At 39.6% G+C, this 26,357-nt stretch overlaps 2 protein-coding genes across 4 annotated transcripts in view; both read left to right on the forward strand.

Annotated features, from left to right (window-relative positions):
• dspa (desmoplakin a) overlaps positions 1-17,025 on the forward strand; it is a 30,224-nt gene extending 13,199 nt beyond the window's left edge. For 2 of the 3 annotated variants that reach the window (XM_084411492.1, XM_084411493.1), the window contains 19 exons: positions 193-252; positions 1,429-1,596; positions 2,144-2,248; positions 3,255-3,350; positions 4,359-4,484; positions 4,575-4,727; positions 6,096-6,250; positions 6,347-6,473; positions 7,135-7,321; positions 7,893-8,137; positions 8,350-8,528; positions 9,101-9,239; positions 9,925-10,118; positions 10,223-10,385; positions 10,595-10,678; positions 10,766-10,873; positions 11,067-11,165; positions 11,865-13,691; positions 14,000-17,025. In XM_084411492.1, the coding sequence (XP_084267618.1) occupies positions 193-252; positions 1,429-1,596; positions 2,144-2,248; positions 3,255-3,350; positions 4,359-4,484; positions 4,575-4,727; positions 6,096-6,250; positions 6,347-6,473; positions 7,135-7,321; positions 7,893-8,137; positions 8,350-8,528; positions 9,101-9,239; positions 9,925-10,118; positions 10,223-10,385; positions 10,595-10,678; positions 10,766-10,873; positions 11,067-11,165; positions 11,865-13,691; positions 14,000-16,468 (6,684 nt within the window). In that variant the 3' untranslated portion in view covers positions 16,469-17,025. The remainder of the gene's footprint in view (positions 1-192; positions 253-1,428; positions 1,597-2,143; positions 2,249-3,254; positions 3,351-4,358; positions 4,485-4,574; positions 4,728-6,095; positions 6,251-6,346; positions 6,474-7,134; positions 7,322-7,892; positions 8,138-8,349; positions 8,529-9,100; positions 9,240-9,924; positions 10,119-10,222; positions 10,386-10,594; positions 10,679-10,765; positions 10,874-11,066; positions 11,166-11,864; positions 13,692-13,999) is intronic. The other variant, XM_084411494.1, reaches the window with a different exon arrangement.
• Positions 17,026-22,414: 5,389 nt separating this feature from the next.
• higd1a (HIG1 hypoxia inducible domain family, member 1A) lies at positions 22,415-25,430 on the forward strand. The gene is made up of 4 exons (XM_084412730.1): positions 22,415-22,562; positions 23,298-23,378; positions 24,316-24,450; positions 24,543-25,430. Exons 2-4 carry the CDS (start codon positions 23,303-23,305, stop codon positions 24,626-24,628), a joined length of 297 nt encoding a protein of 98 aa, XP_084268856.1. The 5' UTR covers positions 22,415-22,562; positions 23,298-23,302; the 3' UTR covers positions 24,629-25,430.
• Positions 25,431-26,357: the final 927 nt, after the last annotated feature.

Genomic DNA, 26,357 nt, shown 5'->3' on the forward strand with positions numbered 1-26,357 from the left:
GTGGACCAAGACTAATGTTTTTTGTTTTGTTTTTCGGACCAAATGAACCAAGCAAACTAAACTAAGTTTAAGTGTTTAAGCATTTGAAATTGGATGCCTGATTCATGATTATGATAAAACATGTGATGGGGAAGAAAGAGTGTGAGTGTGTGTTGTTGAACTGTGAGTGTGACGAGTGTGTTTGTGCTTCAGCTGCAGAGCCGAGAGAAGGGTGGACTCCACGTGCTGGACCAGGAGTGGGACACTTTACAGGTCAGATGACCAGACACACTCACAAACACCGACTCTGAGCCTTACACACGTCTTTGATCATGTCAAGTCAAGGCAAAATTAATTTCTATAGCACATTTAAAAGCAACAGAGTTGCACCAAAGTGCTGTACAATAAAACATTGAGCATATAAAAATAAAGCATAAAAAGAAACCATGCAATGTACAAAATATAAATACTTTAAGCAAAATACAATAAAAAAACATTAAACTTTTAACTAATCTAATAGAAAGCCTAAGACAATAAGACAAATACAATTTAAGAGATTTAACTTACCTTTGTTTATTGTTCTCAGCAGATAATAGCAAGCAATATAATATTACAATATTCAGATTGTTATTTCATGTGCTTTACAGGTAGTTCAAATGTTATGAAATGTTTAATATGCAGTGCTTTTAGGAGATACTGTTAAGGTTAGAAGGTTAGAAGCAAGTGCCAGTTCGTAGAACATCAATAAGGATGTTTATAAAAGCCTCAGATCTTGTTTGGTCATAATGGTGCGATCATGCCATCATAAAAGAGCTGCCCAATCAGAACAAGCCATTTACAGGAAACCAAAGCAGTCACTATAGACAGAAACACTATAGACTTAACACGTAACACGCATGTTCATGACATCATCGTCTTCAGAGATTCACGTTTTTGTTGTTTACACGGAGAGCGGTTTCAAAAACTTGCACTTTGAAACCCGTTTTTTCAAAACTTTGCGTTTTCAGGCTCCCAAAATGTGAACGAACGGCCAAAATGCATAAAAAGTTTTACGTTTTTAGCATGAAAATGGTGTCGTGTAAACAGCCCCTCAAATACAGGAACAACTTTTCAAAGACTCCCTTTAAATGACCATGAGGAAGGCGAGAAACTCTTATAAATAAATACACTCACTGGAAATGAGGCACAGGTGAGAACAATAACACATGATAAACTGGCGGGAAACTGAAATGAAACACAATGAGGGCCTCTAGTGGCCAAAACTAGTCCATAAATCTAACATATTACTTAAATAAAAGTCAAAATTTCCAAAAGTAAACACTATGAATTTAAATGCATTAATTGAATAAAAGGCCAACCAACCCTTTGTTCAGTATATCTCTGGCTTCTCTCGTCATGAGCCGAATCCTGCATTCACACGCGCGATGGTTTCTTCTTCCCTGCGAGCAGAAGATGTCTCATCTGCGCGTGTCTCAGCTGCGAGACCTGCAGGGCATCATCGAGGAGATCTCCAGGGCCATCATGTGGGTCAACGACCGAGAGGAGGAGGAGCTGGTGTTCGACTGGGGCGATAAGAACATCGACAACTACATCCCTCGCAAACAGGAGAGCTACTCGGTGAGACACACACACACACACACACACATTAACTCCATCCATCTGCAGTCTGTGCAACACAGGCCGAGTCTAGCTATCTAGTCGCCTTAGCATGGGCAATACGGGTTAATTTGATCATATTAGTTAACTGCAACATAAACTAGCAATGAACAATACATGTATTAATTGTTAACACTTTACAATAAGGTTCATTACTTGACTGCCTTAGTTAACATGAACTAAAAATGAACAATACTTCTTCAGCAATTATTAATCTTAGGTAACATTAATTTCAACATTTACTAATACATTATTAAAATCAAAGGTTGTATTTGTTAACATTAGTTGATGCACTGTGAACTAACATGAACAAACAATGAACAGCTGGATTTTTATTAACTAACATTAACAAAGATTAATAAATACTGTAACAGATGTATTGCTCGTTGTTAGTTAATACATTAACTAATGTTAACTAATGAACCTTATTGTAAAGTGTTACCTTTTAATCTATTTGTTAAACCTATCATGCATGATTTTAGCTTATAATGTGTGTGGTTCCTGCTAGAAACTGATGAGTGATCTGGAGGAGAAAGAGAAAGAGCTGAATAAGCTGAAGACGAAGGTGGACGTCCTCCTGAAGAACCAGCACCCGGCGTCAGATAAGATCCAGGTGAGGACTGAGGACTGGACACAGCTGTCACACAGGCTGGCCGATGCACTTGACCGGCTTCAAACCCGTGCGAAATCTGTCATCCTCATGCGGAGTTTTCAAATGTCTGCATTCCTGATGAAATGGCCTGAAAAGGAGATTTGAATAATTTATTATAAATGTGATTCACAGCTGTGATTTTTTTTTTAGCCAATCAGGACTCTCTCTCAGTAGTGATGTCATGTCCACCATAACTCAGAAGACACTTGTATCGGTGATATGTATGTGTGTATCACACATGTGCTTATTGTGCGCCATTTCCAATCATTCTGTCATTTTCACAATTATAAAGAAATGTGAAAATATTAGCTATGAAATTAGCTTTCCCTTGGGAAAAAGAAGTGCACTTAACTGTACTGAGTGTGTACTTGTACTTCTGAATTATAGATAATATATAGATTGATAAAAGGCCATTTTAGTACACACTTTTAAAATGAATGATTTCAAATGAACAGTTTTACTTCAGAGTAAATCATTATGTTTTAAAGAAGTGCACTTGTTTTGATGTGTTGACCAACATACTAAAGCACAATGTAGTGTACATGATTATAACTGAACTGTAGTGTGTTATACAGTATTACATTTAAAGATGTACAACATGAACACGACCTCAGCTTTAGGCTGTAAGAACACGTCTCGTTTGTGCTATAATCGTGCAGCCTATGGAGTGGAGGTTTCAGACTCGTGACTTTTCTCAAGCAAACAATACAATTAGTGAAAAAAGCCCAAAGCCCGATCCTGAGCCACATATAGAGTCCTGAGAGACTCTTTTCAATTTTTTGACAATAATTTTCCATAGTTAATAATTTTACAATAATTTGAATCTATTAATCTAGCTCGAAGCACTTCGTATGCAGACTCAGGTCTGATTTAGATTGTTGTATTAGGCTCACGTTAGTTGAGCTGAAGCGTCTGGTTTACGTAATGCTTCATGATGTGAATGAGCTCTTCTCTCTGCTTCTGTCAGGCGTACATGGACACGCTGCAAACCCAGTGGAGCTGGTTACTGCAGATCACCAAGTGCATCGATGTTCACCTGAAGGAGAACGCCGCCTACAGCCAAGTGAGGGTTCAATACTGTATATACTGTCTATTGTTGTGACAAGTGCTGAATTGGTGAATATTCACGTGAACAGTGAAGGAATCGTATCTTAATCGGCAGCCACCAAAAACATCTAAATCTGGGTGACAATCTGTAAACATTAAAATACGGTTTAACAATTATAGCCACGAGACATAAAATGGTTATTACTGGAAGAAAAAAAAAAAACACCTATTAAACTTTTTGGTTACACTTTATTTTAAGGTGTCATTGTTACAGTGTAATTATATATTTAAGTACTGAGTAATGATAATGAACTACATGTACTTACTATAGGGTTAGGGTAGGATTAGGGTTTGGTTGAGGGTTAGTTGCATGTAATTATGCATATTTACTGTTATTACTATGGTAAGTACATGTAACATATGTAACAAGGACACTGTAAAATAATGTGTTACCAACTTTTTTATGTAAAGTTGTATCACATTTTATGAATTTGTTTCCATGACAAGGTAATGGATGAAAGCCTAAAACGACTGTAAAAATTATAAGAAAAACTTTAGAGCCCAAATAATAAACAATAATTTGAATGCAAGTGATTTTATAAATGATAAGCTACACATTTCCAAATGTGTTGGAAAATTGGCCCCATGTAACCTTTATTTATGCTCAGTTATGTTTTGTCCTCATAAAGAATGTTTACATGCACAGTTATAATTGAGCTACTGTTTGAGTATAGGTCACACTGTGCATCAATATTTGTAGGAATAACATGTTGCATATTTCAGGATTATTATCATTAACTAAAACTATTAAAAACATTTCTGCTAACTGCAAGCTAAATTTAAATAAATTGTAATTATTATAAATCTTGCCTTTGCAATAAACTTGAAGTTGATGCACTAAAATGATCAACTGGAAATACATGCATAAAAGCCCCAGTCCCTCTTCATTGTAATTGCATTGAAATTTCTATTTTGTGTTCTATGGAAGAAAGTAAGTTTAATTTGTGTTTTGATTGGTCTGCAGTTCTTCAAGGAGGCGAACGAGACGTACACCAGACTGCAGAAAGACCACGAGGCCATCCGTAAGAGGTTCACCTGTGACAAGAGCACACCTCTGGAGAATCTCACAGAATTGCTCAAAGGCCTGGAGGTACGACACCTGTCGAGTCAAACACGTGATGACTGCGCTGCACGATCCCTCTGTGCTCACTGAATCCTGTGTGTGTGTGTGTGTGTGTAGAAAGAGAAGGAGAGGATGATGGAGAGCAAGAGGCAGGTGCAGACGCTGGTCAGCAAGTCCAAGAACATCGTGTGTCTGAAGCCTCGTAACCCCGAGGAGAAGAGCAGCGGTCAGGTCATAGTGAAAGCTCTGTGTGACTTCAAACAGGATCAGGTGAGTCTCATCCTCATATATAAGTGACGTCTTTATGAGTGAGTCATTCAATAGTTATGTCTATTGAATGGAATAGTGTATACAACAAAACTTTTGAATGAATGATTCAATGACTCAAGGTCCTTCAAGCAGTGAGGATGATGTTGTTGTCCTCTCTCTTCTTCTTAAGCTTTGCTAGCGCATATTAAAATGAAGACCACCGATTTCCATGAAACAGTTGATCCTTGAACAGTCATTTGTCGCCACCTACTGGTGTAACGCTGTAATGATAACAATCTTTATTTGAAGCATTAAGTTACTTTTAAAGGTGATTTACTCTATTTTGATCACTATTGTGGAAATCAGTGTTTATATCCGAGCTATATAGGACCCAGAGTTTATGATGTGTGCATGTACTCCTGGGAAGTTCGTATTTATGAGTTGTGAAGTCGTAATTACAATGTCAGACACTTTCGTTGGAGCAAGATGGCGGTATTCCTTTTCTTAACTCTTTCCCTGCCAATGTTTTTGTTTTTTAAAGTTGCAAGCCACTTTCAGCATTTGTAATGTTTTGTTGAATGAATGTTTAATTCTAGCTTCATGCATTCTTTTTTATCAACACTAAAATGTGTTAAAGTTTCATAAAACATTATGAAGAAAAAGCAGAAAAAAAACTACTATGCTTTTATTGCTTGTTTCTGCTCATTTTTGCCTGTGGTTTGATCCAGAGATTCTGAAGTATTTCAGATGTTGAGTACAGTAAGAGCGCAAGAGTAATGGATAACAGTGAAAACATGGAAAGTTGGAAATGTCTGTCAATGGCGGGAAGTGTTAATTAACTTCACAAAATACAGCAAGGTCTTTTGGTTACACTTTATCTTAAGGTGTCTGTGTTACAGTGTAATTATGCATTTAAGTACTGAGAAATAATAATTAACTACATGCACTGTAGAGTTAGGGTTTGGTTTAGGGTTAGTTGCATGTAATTATGCATAATTTATAGTTATGACCATAGTAACTACCGTTTTTTTAACCCTACTTCTAGAAAATTGCTGCTGATGCCAAGCGCATAATAACTTTTTCAGTTCCTGATATGAGTAAACATTCAGTTTCAACAAAAAATTGCCATCAACTATAGACTATATTGATTCTGCCATGTTTCATCCAGTGTGTCCCACTCTTAGTTATGACTTTGTGCTGGTGTTCATGTGTGTGAACATGACTAGCCTCCAGCTGTAATTTTCAAGTAAACCCAAAGACCTTGTTTAGTTGTTTCAGGTGTCATTTAACGCTAGAACTAAATTTAGTGTGTAAACGCAGAGTGCATGTATTTCTGATGTTTCTGCAAACCCATGTGAAACACTGTGTGTGTGTGTGTGTGTGTTACAGAAAGGGATTCAGAAGAACAACGAAGGCATCCTGAAGGACAACACGCAGCGCAGCAAGTGGCACGTCACCGGACCGGGAGGACTGGAAATGCTGATCCCATCCGTGTGTCTGATCATCCCGCCGCCGAACCCTCTGAGCATCAGTCTGGCACAAAAGTACGGCAAAAACACACATGCACACAGATCACAGATCACAGAGCAGCTGACAGTGTTATAGAGCAGAAATGCACTGATTCATCTATTGGCTGACAGGAACGAGCAGTACTATGAAGCCATCATGTCCATCTGGAGTCAGCTGTACATCAACATCAAGAGTCTGATCTCCTGGCAGTACTGCATGAAGGACGTTCAGCACATCAACTCCCTCACGCTCACAATGGTAGGAGATGATATGAGCTTAATGCCCTGCAGTCGCTTCTGGATGCTTAGCGTTCCGTAAATAATAATAAAAACATTATAAATTTGAGAATTTATGCTAGAAGAACAAGAACAAATATCTGCCAATGGGGTCAAAAAACATTCAAAGGGAAAAGAAAATTATTTTTCCCAGCCTCACTGGCAGATATTTCTTCTGGTTTTATGCAACGACAAAAAAAAAAAAGCTCTTCATTTTGCTTTTTCAGAAACCAAGACTTGATATCTTAAGTCTCTTTTAGCTTTTTAAGTAAATGTATCTTGATTTAAAGAATGTTTCAGCTATTTATACGCTTTGACTTGATCTTTGGTTGTGAATGGAACCATGTTTCACCAATGTCTCAATCTATGGCTGCTTTAGTGAATCTTAATTAAACTTCATTCAAAGATTTTTTTCGGACCCCAATGGCAGATATTTCTTCTGGTTTTAAGCAAAAACTCATTATATCCATATATTGATTTTTGCTATGTATCTTGATTTAAGAATGTTTTAGATATTTATACTAAAAGGGTGTGAGAAAGTCATTATTTTGTAGTTTGTAACTTGATCTTTGGTTGCATATGGAACTATGTTTCTCCAATGTCTCAATCTATGGGTGCTTTAGTGACTCTTTTGTCTGTTTTAGCTGTCGAAAATGCGTCCTGAGGAGTATCGCAACATTATTAAGAGCCTGGAGATTCACTACCAGGAGTTCATGCGTAACAGTCTTGGCTCTGAGATGTTTGGCGATGAAGACAAGAGAAGGATGGAGCAGGAATACGCTGGAGCACAATCCCATTACGACCGGCTGGTGATCCAACTGCCCAACTATAGTAAGAGCAAAGACACGTTCAACACATGTTCACCACATCCAGTCACATGGACTAATTATTATAAAATGGTTAGTTCCAATTCTTGATTCTGATTGGTCGATAGCTGTGTTTTATTCATGATAAAACACAACTACAGTTAAGGGGTTTTCCCGTTGCCGTGAGACGCTAGTCATGTGTCAGTTGCGTCTTGCTTCTCCATGTTCACAAGTTTCAGTCCTTTCAATATAAAAGTCTTCTGACTGACTGACTCACTCATAAAGACAGTCTTTGTCGCCACCCAATGGCGCAATAACGTAACTTCTGTTGCTGTTCACGGTCAGGGACTGCTTTTTCCAGCGGAAGGAAGGCTATTAGTGAATTTACATCATGAAAGTTGCTTTGATACATATTTTTTTGGCTTTAATATTTGTATTGTTTGGTAACCGTTATGTAAAAGCAATAAGGTAGGAGAGGCTAGTGCTGTATTGTGAACAAGTCGCCGCTTCGCAGTTGTTGAAGTTGCCCATCCATGATTTAGGACGAGTTCATTTAATTACTGTTGCTTTACAAAGGTGTTGTGTTTGTCTTTCAGGGGATAAAGGAGGGAAAACTGAAGTGGTGACCGATGGGAGGACGGTGGTGACGAAGACTGAGAAAACAGTGGTGTCGACGACTGGGAAGACGGTCTCCTCGGGGCTGAATGTCAATCTCATGTCAGACCTGAGCGCTCTCAGACGCAGACTAGAGGGAGCGGAGGCCGGCATGATTCAGCATCTCCACGTGCCTCTGAAGGAGAACGGTGTACAGGAGTGCTCTCAAAGACTTGTGCTGCTGCAGGTACAGTCACACACTGAAACACCACTACCAGTGGCATAGTCTGCTGGAACAACCAGTGATGGACCAATATACTGGCCAAGCCGATTATCAGCCAATATTTGGATTTCCAGCATTATTATTCCAGCATAATCATATAACAGTTGCCTCATAACCATATAGCAAGTACATTTTTTATTTACTAAGTACATTTGCATAACGATCTGTTTTGTCAGGGTGTACATCATGATCTGGACACCATCCAGGACGAGTACCTGCATCTGAGGGAGAAGATCTTAAGAGAGCTGGATGGAAGCACTAACCAAGAGCAGACGCGGTACCTGCGCTCTGAGCTGGACCTCATCAACCAGAAACTGGGCAGTCTGAGAGGATTCTCAGCCGCATATATCCAGAGGCAAGAACATTTAACAAGGACCTATTCTGCTTTTCTTCATGTTCATCTTTCTTTAGTGTGTAATGAACAAGCTCTGCAAAGCTCCAGTTCTTCTCTATATCAGTGCCAGTGTTTCTGAACTCCCTGAAACGGCTCCATTGTAGTCTTGAGTTTCTTCTGGCCAATCAGACCAGAGTAGACCAATCACAACAGACTGGCTCATCTGACCAATCAGAGCAGAGTAGACCAATCACAACAGACTGGGTCATCTGACCAATCAGTGCAGAGTAGACCAGTCACAACAGACTGGCCCATCTGACCAATCAGAGCAGAGTAGACCAATCGCAACAGACTGGGTCATCTGACCAGTCAGAGCAGAGTAGACCAATTACAACAGAAAACTGGGCCATCTGACCAATCAGAGCAGAGTAGACCAATCACAACAGAAAAATGGGCCATTTAACCAATCAGAGCAGAGTAGACCAATCACAACAGAAAACTGGGTCATCTGACCAATCAGAGCAGTGACTTGGTAAATGAACCTATGAAATAATAATGAGTAGTGTTTCATAGGTGTTTGTGTGTGTTTCCAGGCTCACTGCTCTTCAAGCTCTGATCCAGAGCCTCCTGCAGGCTGAGGACATCATTAAAGTCCACGAGGCTCGTCTGACAGAAAAAGAGACTTCTTCTCTTGATCTTAATGAAGTGGAAAAATACCGCACGACTCTGAAGGTAAACTTAATATTTGAGTTTATATATCCTAACTCTTAATATGACACCTTGTCTTTTTCTAATCGGTGTGTGTATGAGACCCGATCCATCATTTAGAGTCATTTTGACCCTAAACACATTTTGAGTTTTATGCAATCTACCTATTGAATAATTGTTTACACAATATAATTTAAATGGTGGTTGTCATCATAACCTGAATCCAGATCCGGATGTTCGCTAACAGTAAACCGCTGCTCACGTATTTCAAACTTTTCTTTACCCCTAATCGAAGAACAAAGAAGAACTTCGCCGTGAGTATATCAGGGCTTTAACAAGGCACAGGTGATAGAAATCAATCGCTATGGTAACCAACAAGGGTAACTATAGAAACAAAGTAAAACAGGAACTAATCACAGGAAGTAAACACTGGAACAATAGGAGCAGAAAATACACTTCAAAGTAAAAGTCCTAGAACACAGAACACACAAAACACAGGGAAAATCGTGACACCAGTAAACTCATTGAATATCTTAACTTTTGGGATATAAGACAAGTTGGAGTTTATCCTAACTTTAAGAGGTTATTTATAATGCTTTTTACGAGAGCTTTTTTCGCATGTCTCCAAAATTTTGGCTCATTGTGACTCGAAATGATAGAGTATGTCACATGATATGTCTCATTTAATGTGATGTGTTGTGCCATGCAGAGAATGAAAGCAGATCTGGAGCAGAAGAAGGGTGTTTTGAAGTCTATGGAGTCGGAGCTGTCCAAGGCTGTTCACTGGAACGGTCAAATCGACAAATCTTTCCATCAGTGTGACGTCGACCTGTCCAGATACTCCGAGCTCGTAGGACAGATGACTGACCGCTGGCGCAGGATTGTGACTCAGATTGATAGCAGGTGTGGAGAGTTTCTGACATGTCTCGAATTTCAACATGCACGACTGTTGTAGAAAGCATCACAGCATAATTATAGTTGTAATCCATTCCTTGCTTGTTTGTCAGGGTATGGGACCTGGAAAAACAGGAGAAACAGCTGAATCACTACAAGCAAACAAGCTCCATAATCAACAAATGGATTCAGGAAACACGCCAGCGTCAAGATGCCTTACAGATTACTAAATTCAGCAGCTTGGAAAATTTAATTCACCACCTGGAACAGCAAAAAGTCAGTCCAACACACTCGCTGATATGTGTTTTTGTAATCTTTTTGTGTCAAAAAATGAGCATTAGCTCATTTATTGAATCAGTTTTTTCAAATAAATTTTTAATTTCAGGTTTAGTTATTTTAGTAAATCAAGTTAAACTAAATGAAAATGAGAAATAACTATTTGAAAGTCTGAAGTAAAATAATTTTGTACACAATGCTGTGAACAGGTGCTGTATTCTGAGATAAAAGGAAAGAAAGAAAAAGTGGATGATGTGGTCAAAGACTCAGACACATGTGCTGCCTCCATAAAGGTGAGACTGATATTTGCTGTATTGCTTATTACAAGTACATGTAGAAACGTTGCAGAAGGCTGAGGTCCCAGAACACTGTTTTGACAGGACTATGAGCTCCAGCTGGCGTCCTACAGCGCAGGATTGGAGACGCTGCTCAACATTCCCATCAAGAAGACAATGCTTCAGTCTCCAACCACTGAACTCAGGCAGGAGGTAACCAAACCTTTCACATGCTGCACTCAACATCGTCAACTATAGGGACAGTTCACACAAAAATCACAATTGTGTCATTCTGTCTGTTTTTTGGTGAACTAACTCTTTAACATCACAGTTCCCCCGATTAACTTTATTTTGAGTGTATCTGTACTCAACATGCCTTCACTGACTTATAACTGTTTCACCAAAGGCAACGGAGCTGCAATCACACTACATAGAGCTCTTGACACGTGCAAGTGACTACACCAAATTCCTTGGGGAAATGCAGAAAAACATGGAGGACTTAATGGTAAGCGTTGTGACTCAGACAAGATGTGTTGTGAATATATCTTTCCAAATAATATAAATATATACGAGACAGCATGGAGTTAATAAGATGCCAGTGCCAAATTACATGTAAATTAATTGAGTTGATAGGCTTTTGTAAGCAGGGGTATTAACGTTAACTAAAACTAAAAACTAATACTATTTAAAGTATTTGTTGACAAAAAAAATATTTGTTGAAAAAATTTATGAAAATTAGAAATGTTGCTTTTGCAATAAACTGAAAAAGGTTGAACTGGACTGAAAATAAATTAAGCCTAAATAGCAATACTACTAATGATAATAATAAAAATATGGCAAAAGCACATAACGAAATTAAATAATGAAAAATAAAATATAAGCTTTTTTTAAATATTAATACAACTATAAAAATACTAAAATAACTGTTTGTAAGAGGTTAACATTTAAAATGTAAGTAAAAGTAGTATACGTAGGGATAGTATTTGGAGTTTAACAGACAAAAAAGTAGTTTGGGAATCTCTGAATTATATAATGTAGAATTTTTTTTTACATTTACAAGTCATTTGTTTGAAGACTATGAATGTGATTTATACTGAAGTGCACATATAGCAAAAGTGGCAAATAGTTTAAATTGCATTCACTAAGTATTTAATTTATTTTGGTTTACTACCACTACTTAATATGGAATTTTCTCTTTAATTAGAGATGGAAGACTGAAATTGGATGTTTGGAGGAGAATCTGAGACGTCACAAGGAGAACCTTGATGATCAAACCCGGAAGAACAAGTCACTGGAGGACAGTCTGACTCACTATCGGCTGGAGCTGACCCAGTCCAAAGAGCAGCTTATGTCTATGGAGGAGGTGAAGAGAACCCAGGCTAGGCAGTGCAATGTTACTCAGGAAAGCCTGGACAGCACCCAGAATCAGCTGAAGGGCTTACAAGACGAGATGTCCCGCCTCACGTTTCTCATTGAGGAGGAGAAGCGCAAGCGGAGGCTGGCTGAGGAGCGGTACACCACCCAGCAGGACGAGTACGAGCTTGCTATCCGCAAGAGACAGAAGGAACTGGACGAGCTCAGCATGTCCAAAAGCCAGTTTGAAAGGGCCATCAAAGACAAAGAGCGGGAGATTGAGCGGCTGAGATTACAGCTGGAGGATGAGGCCTCCCGGCGAAGTGCAGCAGAAGCTGAGACCTCAAAGGTAAGATCGCAGTTGACCCAGGACATTAATAGCCTAAAGCAAAATTTTGAATCTGAGATCCACATCACCAAGACCAGTATCCTCAAGTCAACACAGCAGAAGGATGAGGAATCGACAACTCTGAGGTTCCAGATGGAGAGGTTAGCCTCTGAGAAAAGAGACCTGGAAGATGAACTTAGAAAGGTGAAGCTTTCTTTCTCCCACGCAGAAGCGGCACGGAGGAAAGCAGAAGAGGAGGCACTTCAGCAGAGGTCCTCAGTAAGCGAGGAAAGCAGGAGCAAGAGGGAACTGGAGACACAGATCCAGCTCATAATGCATCAAAGGGAAGAGACTGAAACAAGACACCGGGTGGAACTGGCAGAGGCCAACAGAGTTGCTCAGGAAAGGGCCCGTGAGATTACCTTGTTGACCCAGAATCTACAAGACGAGACCCGGCGGAGGAAAGCCATGGAGGTCGAGAATCATAGCATCAGACAGTCTCAGGCTGAGATACTCGCTAAGCAAACTTCAACCACTGAGGTAATTAGCAAGTTAAAGATCTCTGAGCAAGAGCTCCTGGTGGTAAAGAGAGAGATGGAGATGCAAAAAAATGAAAAGAGCAAGTTGGAACAGAATGCCACCAGACTGCAGAGTCGCATCGGTGAACTGCAGTCCAAGGTGAACGAGTTGCAGGCTGAACTGGAGAAGGAGAAGAGGAATAGTCTGGATGACCTCACGAAGAGGAAAAGGATGGAAACGGAGCTAGAGAGGGTGAACCAGATGTGCCGGGAATACACCACTACCATCACCACTCTACGGGTCCATCAAGAGCAGGAAAGTTCTTCTGGACGCAAGTATGAGCTGGAGCTTCGCAGCTCTAAAGAGGAGTTGGAGAGAATCCAGAAGGAGTACAAAATCACCTTAGAGAGTCTGGCCAAAGTGAATGCAGAATTGAAGGCTTTGCAGCAGCAGCTTCTACGGGAACAGGCCCTTGTCCGTGAGGCCAATCAACGAAACGATTCCCTCTACAAGACCATAGAGGAGAAGACTCGAGCACTCAATGAGAGCACCAGCGAGATTGAGAAGTTGCAGAGCCTCACTCAGAATCTTACCAAGGAGCGTCTGCGGCTTGAGGAGGAACTGAGGAGCGTGCGACTGGAGCGAGATGATGTGAAGAGAAGCCTGAGCACCATCGACATTGAAAGTGCTTCCCGATTGTCTGCCATTCAGTTCCAGCTGCAAACCAGCAATAACAGAGCGCTGGAACTGCAGGAACTAATCAATGAACTGACTAAAGAGAGGGAAAGTTTAAGGGTGGAAATTGCCCGAATCCAAAAGCAATTCACGGAGGTATTTTTTTATGAGCGACACAACTGATTTTTTTTTTTTTCTTCTAAATCAGTTGAATCATCACCATTTTAAGTTATATCACAATGGCTTTGCTGGGTAACGCTTTGCTGCATAATGTTTGAATGACCTTTGAAAGCACGTTTCCTGCATAACACTGCATGGTTGCAATCTTTTTGCATATTTTCTCTAGTCTCCTAATTTTTGTTGTTTTATTCTAACCATTTTTTAATTGTGTGATACATAAATATTTAAAGAGTTAAATCCTCTAAATGAATCATAATCAGAAATATTTCTCTTTCTGTTTCCAGACTTCCATGATCATCCAGCGATCTGATGCCAACTACAAAGAGATTGTGCAAGAGAGAGATAGTCTTTTAATCAAACTGAAGCTGTCGCAACAGGACAAAGACAAGCAGCAGCGATATGAAGAGGAGCTCAGGCGCATCAAACTCTCCTTGGAATCTGAGACGAAGCAGAAGCAGCGTCTCCAGGATGAAGTTGATCGACTTACCAAGGATTTCAAGTACTGGAAAAGCCAATACGAGTTAAAAGAGGGGCAGATCAGACAGGGTGAGGTAGATAAAGACAAAGTTGAGAGAGACAGGGCCTCCTTTCTGAGTGAGATCCAAAGATTGACCGCTGAGCTGAGGAGTGTGGAAGAACGCTACAAGACTCGTCTTCAGACCTCGGACAAGGAAATCTCAGAGCTCTCCCGAAGGAAGGAGACTTTGGAAATTGAACTGAGGAGGTTGCAACAGGGTCCGTGCGCATCCTGTAAGAATACGCAGACTTCCAAGCCTGTCTGTGACGGTGGCGTCCAGAAAATCACAGTGAAAGGTCTGCGTGGAGAGGTCTCGCTCACGGAGCTAATGGATTCCGACTTGCTTGATCAAACAGATTTGGATAAAATAAACCAAGGAAAACTAACAGGCAAAGATATCGAGTACAGACTCCGATCGTACCTGGGTGGCTCTGAGTGTATCGCTGGGATCTACGATGAGGCCAAGGATAGGGTCATGCCCTTTTACCAGGCTATGAAAGAAGGTCTGATTCGACGGGGAACCACACTGGAGCTCCTGGAGGCCCAGGCTGCCTCTGGTTTCATAATTGATCCAGTCAACAATGTCTGCATGACGGTGGAAGAGGCGTGGAGGAGAGCTCTTGTGGGAAAGGAGTTTAAAGACAAGCTACTCTCTGCTGAGAAGGCCGTGACTGGATACAAAGATCCTGCCACAGGAAACATAATCTCACTCTTTCAAGCTATTGAGATGGAGGTCATAGAGAAAGGTCATGGAATTAGACTGCTGGAAGCTCAGATTGCCAGTGGCGGCATCATAGATCCTAAAGGGAGCCATCGAATTGATGTGGAAGTGGCATACAGGAAAGGCTACTTTGACCGTGAAATGAATGAGATTTTGTCGTATGATGGCGACGACACCAAAGGTTTCTTTGACCCCAACACCCATGAAAACCTCACGTATCTGGATTTGAAAAAGCGGTGCATCACAGATCCTAAGACTGGGCTCATCCTTTTGCCTTTGAAGGACAAGAAGAAGCCGAAGCCGGTGAACACCTCTCAGAAGAACACACTTCGCAAGAGGAGAGTGGTGATCGTAGACCCTGACACCGGCAAAGAGATGACCGTACGAGAAGCGTTCCACCGAGAGTTGATCGACTACGACACTTTTCTGGAGCTTTCCGAACAAGAGTGCGAGTGGGAGGAGATCACTATCGAATCTTCTGACGGAAGCAGACGTTTGCTTGTTGATCGCAAAACTGGAAACCAGTATGACATTCAAGAGTCCCTAGAGAGGGGGATTATAGATAGACAAACCTTGGAGAAGTACCGTGCCGGGACTGTGACACTCACTGAGTTTGCAGCTCTGATCACAAGTAAAAGCAGTAGTTCGGAGCTCACCATCTGCTCCAGCAGTCCCGAGGATGTTGCTACTTGCAGTAGTCCCACGCAGCTCGCGCCATCATCTCCAACCGTCCGCAAACGCTTTGCTAGTGTGTCCATCACACTCTCCCCTCCATCTGATATTTTTGATGACCAGAGCCCCGTGGGAGCCATTTTTGATTCAGAGACCCTAGAGAAGATAACCATCCCCGAGGCACAGCGACGGGGAATACTGGACAACCTCACCGCCCAGCGGCTTTTGGAAGCCCAAGTTTGCACTGGAGGAATTGTCAATCCTTCCACTGGCCTGAGACTCTCTCTGAATGACGCTGTACAACAGAGCATTATTGATGAAGACATGGCTGTCAAGCTAAAGCCAGCACAGAAGGCGTATGCAGGTTTTGAGGATGTGAAGACCAAGAGGAGACTTTCTGCCGCTGAGGCCATGAAGGAAAAGTGGTTGCCTTACGAGGCAGGGCAGAGGTTTCTGGAGTTCCAGTACCTGACCGGTGGACTTATAGAGCCAGAAAATGGCCGCCGGTTGAGCATCGAGGAGTCTATCCGAAGAGGATGGCTTGACGGCAGAGGGGCACAAAAGCTGCAGGACACGAGGAACTACATTAAGAACCTCACCTGTCCTAAAACCAAACTTAAGATCTCATACAAAGAGGCAATGGATAACTGCATGGTGGAGGAGAACAATGGCATGAAGATGCTCCAGGCTACCTCCATGTCAACTAAAGGCATAAGCAGCCCGTACAACGTGTCGTCAGGACCAGGCTCTCGCACCGGATCTCGCACTGGCTCGAGAAGTGGATCACGCAGAGGCAGTGTTGACTACAGCTCCTCTGTTTCTTACAGCTTCACCTCATCTTAGCTATACAGTTAGCCGTGATGCCTAAGCTTAGAGTGTACAATTTAAATTTAAGTAGGATTTTCTAATCAGGAGGATTTCAGTATGGGTTTGGGATACAGAATGTAGATTGACTTGTTTTAAACACATCTTCTTTTACTTACTTTCACTAGCACCGATATATTTTCTTGGGTGTTTAAGATGTCTTTTAGATTATTAATGTAATGGTATTTTTCATTATTTACACAAAGGGGATTTATAGTCATGACGTAATGTTTTCATCTTCCTAATTTGGTTTATTCCATATAAGAGATTGTTTCCAAATATTTTCCTTTTTGCATGTTTTATTTACATTTTACATTTACACTTATTCATTTAGCAGACACTTCTATCCAATAAATGTTACAAGCATTGCCGCACAAAGCCAATTACAAAGTTAGAAACAAGCACTCTTTTATCTGAATCGTCTGATGGCTTGGTATCGACATGCATCTACTAATTTCAAAGTAGAAATCATATATTTTGCCTATAATGAATTTATATTTGAACAATTTAAACAATAAAAACTATTGAAAAATAAACTACCATTCTCTCTTTTACTTATTATAAGTCCAAATTATTTCTATAGCATCACATTTGAAATTTCCTTTTACTCTTCACACCTTTCTTTGCAACTAAAACCTATGAGAGTCAGGGTTGTAATTTGTGCTAGCATGTGATTAACTGCTGACTAAAATCACATGAAACATAATGTTTTTCGTAACAGGTTATAGTGTAAAGATGCTCCTTTAGAAATGTGGTACTTATGAGGTCTGATTGGATAGGATTATGACAGCATGCCTCATGTGTAAATGCATTACTACAACCTGAGATGCATTGAATAAATTATGTAAATGAAAAGCACGATAACACTTTATTGGTAACACTTTATTTTACAGTGTCCTTGTTACATATACTTACCATAGTAATAACAGTAAATTATGCATAATTACTAACCCTCAACCAAATCCTACCCTAACCCTATAGCAAGTACATGTACAGTAATTGCTTAATATTACTCAGTACTTAAATATATAATTACACTGTAACAATGACACCTTAAAATAAAGTGTAACCCTTTATTGTGTCTTTGCTAAACGTTACATGTATAGTTACAGTAATTACGATATATTGTGCATAATTACAAGCAACTCTCCCCAAACCCTAATCCTAACCCAATAGTAAGTACAAGTAGTTAATTATTATTACTCAGTACTTAAATGTATAATTTCAATGTAACACTGACACCTTAAAATAAAGTGTAACCAAAAGCACTTCAGATGCAGCTTCTGTGCCACTTTTTGCAGATGTTGCTGATACTGGTTTCATTTGATTAGTAACATCCCAATAGTTTCTTATTATTCTAATTACATTTATAGATTAAATGTAGGAATTTTACATAAAAAATTATGCTTACATCTGATGAGGTTAGAAAAAAGGCTTTACCGAATAAAGGTTAAAATACACCTGGAAATAAAATTGGGAGGCAAATATTGACCCTTAATGGAAAAATAGTTTTCTGTCGCTGAGTAATAGGAACCCAGCAATGGGCACCAAAAAAATGGGTGGCCCAACTAAACAGAGACAGAGTGAATACAAAAAGTCTGAAGTATAAATGAATATTTATTCAAACGTGCAAAATCATGAAAAAAAATCCTAACCCAAATATATAACATTAATGGAAAAATTAAACAAAAAAGGGAAAAATCTTATCCAAAACCATCCAAATCAGATTCAAAAGCAAAAATGGCAAATGCAAATTTTCCAAAAAATAACAAGTACAAAGTACAAAGGCCACATCTCCACTGCAGCCTCCATTAAACACAGACGAGCACAGTTATACTGGCGGCCAGCACCATTACCCCATGGGGAGGGACAAACTCACATACAACATTTTACACATTTTCCCATAAATAGAGAGTCTAGAAGAAACATTTTGTCATACTGTTCAAAATAGATAATCTACTCTCTTATGCAACAGTTGTCCCGCGTTGTCCCTGAAACACCCAAACTCAAATAATAAGTGGTAGATTCCAATCCTTAGCGGAACCAAAGATTCCCGTTTCCCCGTCGGACCTCTAAAATTATGGGACAAACAATCCTACAAAGACAACAGGCATTTCATTCACTCATTTCGATCGATAATCATAATAAACTGTTATGTCAGTAAACAGTCTCTGTGTGTTTTTGTGAGTGCATTTATTAACTCAAGGCCATGTTAAATGTGCGGTCAATCCGTGACACGTAATTGACTGACTGACCACCACAGAGAATATGAAGAATATGAAAATATTCATGACAGGCCTAATCCAGCCAAGACACCAGCTCAAAAACGTGTGTGTTTATTCTTAGATACATAATATAATCTTCATGTATTGTTCTTAGTCTACAATACAACGTATACTGATGTTTGTCTTGTTTTAGCAGACACCGTTCATTAATGAGTAATGTTTTAGATACTTGTTGCATATGTATCTGGAAAACATGCACGCGTGGGAAATTAAATGCAAACTTAAATATTTAAATTGGTCATGACAAAAAAAGCGTTTACTCCAAAGCGAAGTGTATTCCACTAAAGCATCATAGAGTCTTGTTCAAGCACTGAATGGTCACAAATAGCTCATGATTATTTCATTAGTGTGAGATAGTTAATACACTTATTAATCTCATACATGTATTTACTGTTCTGTTACACCTGTCTCATTTCTGCGCAAAGTTCCAGTTAAAACCTGTATTATTTAAAGCGGGGTTTCTTAAAGTCCAACTGAAATCAAAATGGACCCTATTTACTTTGTTAGCGCATATTACTAGTCTTGTGGTGAACAATTAATCCGTGCAAGTTAAAACACGGAAAAAAAGGTTTTGGCTTCGTAATCTTTAATCAAAATCTGAAAATGCCCCTCCTCTCTGCATTGGAGGACCTTCCCTGATGACGTATGCTTGACGGCTTGGGTTGAGAAACGCTTAACCACTCCCCTCAAACCGTTAAGCCTGTTTTATGCTTCTGCGTCGAACTGCCGCCGTAGCTACGTCGTAGGCTGTGTGTAGCGCGCGTACCCTACGGCGTACCCTGACGTGCACCTCTCCAAAAATGTAACAACGCGTCAATTCTACGCGGACACAAGCGCTGTGATTGGTCTGCCAGAACCCCTCCCTCGGGGTTTCACACGCTCCCTAGGTACGCGTCAACGCGGACAACGACACAGAAGTATAAATTAAAACCAACACGTTGCCTACGGCGTATAGGCTCCGGCGTAGGTCCGACGCAGAAGTATAATGAGGCCTTTAGTCTGTAATGAGCGAGAGATGGAGAGGAGGAGCACTAGAGTAAAACCCTGCCCTCTGTTCAATATTCCTTTTCACTGGGAAATACGTCACAGGTTTAAGGATTGGCCATTCGGGTCTCAATAGATCTTTGTTCCGTATAGGGAAACATCAGACAGGAGTTTGTGATTATTGCGGACAGCCAGAGACAGCTGATCATGTCCTAATAGAGTTTAATAATTACATGGAAGAGCGAAGTTATTTAACATCAGTCCTATATAAAGAAGGGAAAGCGCTTACTTTAGTTAATCTATTAGGAGATGTATCTAAAAATGTTAAAAATCAAGTTATGAGGTTTCTCAAAAATACGGGGTTGTTCTACCGAATTTAATATGTACATATTTATATCATAGGTATGCGCATAGGTGAATAATTCCCTCTGACTATTCTCGACGACCACACTCATATCCGGTAGATGGCGGTAAATGCACCTTAAGTTGGTCTGCCAACCGCCAGTTAAACCTAAAAAGAAGAAGAAGAAGAAATACGTCACAGCACTGGAGAAAAGTCGTTTGCAACTTCCGGTTCACGCGGACTTTAAAATGGGGTAGCGTATTTAAATCATCTTAAACATGCGACTTATATTCCAAAGTTACTTATATAGTGCATTTAATGTCAAATAAGCAAACCGTAGTGCTTAAAAGTGGACACACTGTGAGGCAAGTATTCGCTTTCGAGTTTCGGTTCATTTTAGTGACATATGCTCCAGAAGGCAGTTCACGGAGACCGAGACGGCAGAAAGCACACATTTTTACAAAATCACTAATTTACACAAAATACACCCTTTACATTTTTGAATGCTGTTACTCTTATGTGTAAGACCATACATGACAGAGTATTTGGAAGTTTTAACAGCGCCAAACATTTCAGTTCTAGCATTATTCATCATCAAAATGAACAAATTAAAACATAGAAAAGGTTATTCGGCTACATTGAAATGGTCTGTTGTGCTATATGTAGGGCTGTGCCGCTCGTGAGCACCACCATACTGTCACACTGGTGTTATTCCCAACATATTTTTGTGGATATCCCTGCTGAAAAAATCCAGCTAAAACCAACCTGGTTGGCTGGTCTTAGCTGGTTTAAGCTGGAAGTAGCTGGTTTTAGTTGGTCTCCCAGACAGGGTTAGCTGGTTAAGCTGGTCTCCCAGCCTGGACAATTTGGTTGTCAGCTGGTTTTAGCTGATCTCTCAGCCTGGCCATTTTAGGCTGGTTTAAGCTGGATTTTTCAGCAGGGATGTGAAGGATGTTTACTGTTTTACGTGGATATTGGGACACTAGTGAAGTATAAAGCCTTGTTTACATCATAAATGATAGTTTAGCATCCAAATACATGCTCGGATATTTGCATGTTCGCATATTCATGTGAATATATACAAATTTGGATTCGTGCCGAAAGAGATCGAGGAGCCCAACGCCAGTTTCAGTTGCGCTTTAAATACATTAGTTTAGGCTGTACATGTTTTTTGTTCTGAATACCGTTTGATTTGTTGTGAAGGGGAACTAAAATGCCTGTTTGTAAACATTTATTTTTATTTACTGGTATTTTACATTATTTTTGAATGTAATAATAAAATGCGACTGATACGTGGATGTTTGTTTCTGTCAACAACTTAAGTTTGAGCTGGTGCTGTTGTATTTTTAATAAGTCCTTATTTACAGATGGGGTTGTGCAAATAAAACAAGCATATTGTGCTCATTACTCCACCCACAATAACTTTGGGTTTACTTTAATCAGAAGGAAGTCCTTTTCTAACCTATTTGATTTAAATACGTGCCTGTCCTCTACGCCTCTGGGAACAACCTGTTCTTGCACATTTCACCATGACTTTGCATCCTTTAATTTCGTTAAATCATCCTTACTAACTATAATCCTTCTAGCGACTCATTTCAGATGCAGCGCATTGAATATGTTCATGTTGTAAATAACAATGAATATGGTCATATTTGAGTTCAGACACCTAGTATTTATGTATTCAACCTCATTTATAACATCAGTGGAAGAAATGAAACACACTGTGCACTGATCAACACAAGTCAGTTGATGCAGCAGAAGAACTGCAGGTTTCAGTAGCAACGATGCAGTAAACTATTTATTTGTAATTTGTTTAACAGGGAAATACCATAAACATGATCCAAATAATACTGTACAACCTAATGTGAATTTATTAACAAATAAAAATTAAGGTAAAAAAATGAAAAAATAAAGAAGGACAAGTTGGGACAACGATAAACGCCTTTTCCTGAAGGTAACATAAATTACAGGCTATAATGTGTTGATTGACGACACTGACCTCACCTGAACTCACGCCTTACACGTACAAGTACAGCACGCGAGGGTCACGCCCCTAGACTGTGGTCACGCCCCCTCACAGAGAAGGAACTCGTTTGAAACATAGACTGTAAAAAATAGGTTTGAAAGCGCAGATTTCTGCAAAATAAAAGTTCAGATGGAAATACATGATCTCATATACAAATAAATGAGTTTCTCAATGGTCTAATTTTATTTTCATGTCTTTTGGGATAAAATATACAACGTATACCGGTCTGGTTGTTTAATTTAACAGTAATTAAAAATAAAAAAGACTTTTATTTTTTAAAGTTGCCTGCGTCACATTGACGTAAGATATGTTACATCATCGTGTTCCCGTGCACGCTGTCAGTCACGCACAGGCATCACTACGCACAGCACAGCAGTTCAACCGGCAGAGAAGAGCAGCTTCAGTCCAGTGTGCAGCTGAAAACTACACAAATAGGTACGTAATACGGTTAATTTATTATCTGAGTACTTTGCTTGTATAAATAATACGTTTAAATAACACAGGACGACATTTTTGTGTGTTTTCAGAGAGCATCTGATCTCTGAACTATCTATTGAGGACATGTCGCATCTTCTTTAATTGAAGCTTATAATAAGATCTAAATGTCATGGCTGTTTACATTTCATTACAGATTTACTTTATTTAGTTAAAATAGTGTAAAGTCACTTTTTAAATGGCCTGTGTGCGTCGTTTGACCTTCATAACTCATGACACGACTATCACTTAGTCTCAGTGAATGAGAGAGCTGTCTGATTTCCTCAATCTGTGGAGTTTATAAGTTGATGTGTTTGATGGATATATCATTAACCTTGTCTTGCTGCTACTCACACATGACATAAAGCCTCGAGACCTTCCTTTTGTAATAGTAACAGTAGGAGATGTAACTTAATAGTCTTCTTTTGTAATAGTAAGAGATGATGTAATATGTTTCACAGTACAACATGGCTCATTAATGAATCTCTTAATATGTATGTGTGTGTCTTTAAGAACCATTCAACAGATCAGTTGTCCAGATTGACTAATGTATTAGCGCATTTGATTAATTGGCTGATATGTATCAATTTATTATTTTCTGTTTCATGTATTTACTGTTTTAATTACACTTGTCTGCAGTGAAGTGTCAGAGAATGTCCTTTCATCTAATCTTGTTTTGTTGTGTTTGCCTTTTAGCCAAGATGACCGCCGTTGAATATGAAGACAATGAGTCCAAGTTCATCAGGAAAGCCAAAGAGAACCCGTTTGTCCCTGCAGGTAAACTCTCCTAACCCGTCGCTCGCTCACACGTGTGCAGAATCGCTCTGTTAAATCTCATATTCCACTCTTAATAATAGTCTATTAATAAATCACTTTATTTCACATTATCTCTGCCCCTGTGTGTGTGTCGAGCGCAAGCGGAGATCCTCTTCTGTTCCGAGGCCGTCTTTAACTGAAACCACAAAGGCTTAGGGATGCACGATATATCGGCATCGGCCGATATATGTTCATTTTTCATGTTATCGTTATCTGCCTGATAATAACATTTGGCAGATATATTAAAGCTGATAAATAATGCATTATTTCCTCCAGCTGAGACCCTTCAGATACACACTGTTTAGGGTTGGGTATCGATTGAATTTTAACTATTCAGATTCAGTTTCTACTTCTTGATTCATAATTTCGATTCCAATAAGGTAAAAAAAAAAACCTTAAATATCATTCACATTTATTTTAAGTCTTATTGCGAAACATTTAATTGTAGCTGAATATCATGAACAAAAATCAACAGGCTAAAGAACACTTACACGAGGAGCGTTTGCCTGTGCTTTAAAAATAGCATCGAAACAACGAGACTAACTACTAATGTAAATCTCAAGCATTATTAAAGACAAGGATAAAAGGATAAACACAAATTAGCAATGCACAAATCAATACGACTGAAATAAATGGTGATTAAGGATTTTCAGGTGAGAGCATCATTATAATTGTGTGTTTGGGACATGGCTTTAATGGTGAGATTTCTGGTTTTGTAATCAGGCTCTCAAAAATTATATAACAATTTAGATTTATCGGCCAATATATCAGGTATCGGCTTTCAAATATAAAGAATTATCGGTATCGGCTAATTTTTTCATACCAGTTTTGCTGTTAATATGCCCTGTGCTGACATGGCCCCGTCGGTCTGACTGTGACGGTGTGTGTGTGTGTTCAGGGATGCTGGGCTTCTTTGCCATCGTGGCGTACAGGCTGATGAAGATGAAGAACAGAGGAGACACGAAGATGTCCGTTCACCTGATCCACATGCGTGTGGCGGCGCAGGGCTTCGTGGTAGGAGCCATGACTCTGGGTAACACAACAGTCCTCATCTCTCCTCATCTTCACCCGTAACCCTGCTGTAAAGCCTGATCATGTGTGTGTGTGTGTGTGTGTGTGTTGCAGGAGTGGTTTACTCCATGTACAAGGAGTACTTACTGAAACCCACTGAAGCACAGAAGGCCCTGGAGCAGAAGCCCCTGGAGAAGTGAAGAGGAGCGCGCTCGGCTCCGGAGATGTCCTTAATACCGCCTCATATTAAGGTGTCGATTTGTATTTATTGCACACATCATTTAGGACTTTTTTTTTTTTTATGGTAATTTCTTTACACTGTTTCCTATTTAACATTTAATAAACCTCTGTGAAGAGGCTGGTGTGTCCATTTTGTTGCCTGGCTTGTTTGAGAAACGTGAGGGACGGAATAGTGGCTATTTTTGTATCTGCCAACTACTATTTATGTATTATATCAGAAACAAACTGATGAACAGCGTATAATGGTTGTCTTTGACTGTATTTGGATTGATTTATCCTGCTTTTATGTCGATGTAGCATGAAGACCTCTGTACCTTATCATTCACGATTTGTGTTATTTAAGTAGACTAAAGAAATTCCAGGACAACAACCGTAACAAACCATCATCCTAGTTATATCTGTGAACTGTATAACGCACAGAACACAAAATGAAAGACTTCACCACTGCTGAATGATGTATGGTACTAGTTCTTTACAGAATATTCAGGAGTTGAAGCAACTCTCTTAGGTGTGTGTGTGTGTGTGTGTGTGTGTGTGTGTGTGTGTGTGTGTGTGTGTGTGAGTGTGAGTGTGTGTGTGAGTGAGTGGAGGGAACAAGAGTCGCGTGTTCTTTTATAGATTGAAATAATAACTATGGCACCTTTTGTTTCATATTTCAAATGAAATTCACAATATTATACTTTTAGAGTGACATATATTTTGAGGATCTCGTCTACAACTCTGTTTATCTTTGCCAATAAAACAATATTGTAATTCAATAAAGACTTCTGTTTATTTCACTGTCGTGTGAGGTCTGAGATGAATGGAGGCTTGTTTCCGCCACAGAATAAAACATTTTCAAAGATAATTCGTAATCTGATATGAAAATGAAATTCTGAGAAAAAAAGTCATTGCAAGTTTGTTTCTCTTCAATTGCAAGTTTATCTTACAATTCTGACTTTATATCTCGTAATTGCGACTTTATAACATGCAATTGTGAGATAAAAAGTCACAATTATTTTTTTATTCTGTGGTGGAAACAAGCTTCCATAGCTGTGTGTGTGTGTTTCACCGTACACTCTCTTGTTTTGTGGTGTTTATTAGCATGTATACAGTATGCACACTGTCTTTATGCGTGAGATGCCAGTTTTGTGTAGATGCCCTATTATGTGGTCAAGCTGTGCAGGACATGATCATTCATTGACTTGACCCTCTGTTTCCAGTGTTATAAGTCACCTTTATTGATATACCATGTTTATACAGTGCTCCCATTATCTGTCTGAATACTCTACTCTGATTGGCTGGAGGGTGTGCAGTAAAACAGTGTAATAAAGTAGTTCCAGTCGGTTTAATCACCGTTCTGTATTAAAGTGCTGCTTTAATTGAAGCACACAGTGTTCTCACAGATATTGCCTAACTGTGTTATTTGGGTTTCATCATTGTTTATGAACTCCTGAAACAGCCGGTCACACCCAGCAACGGCAAGGTAATGTCCAATCATTGTCTTTCATCTGTATTTATGACATTTAATCAGATTCACGTCACAAGACATGTGACTGAGGCAGAAGCGTCCCTTTGGGGTTAGCAATGACCTCAGAGGCTCGGGTCAGTTCAACATCTCTTCTGAAGGACCGTGTCTCAACAAACATGCTCATGTCCAGTGTAATCACAGGCCGACTCTCAGGCCTTCAGCGTGAGACTCTTCACACA

The sequence above is a fragment of the Rutilus rutilus genome (genome assembly GCF_951802725.1).
Source record: "Rutilus rutilus genome assembly, chromosome: 6".
Lineage (NCBI taxonomy): Eukaryota > Metazoa > Chordata > Actinopteri > Cypriniformes > Leuciscidae > Rutilus > Rutilus rutilus.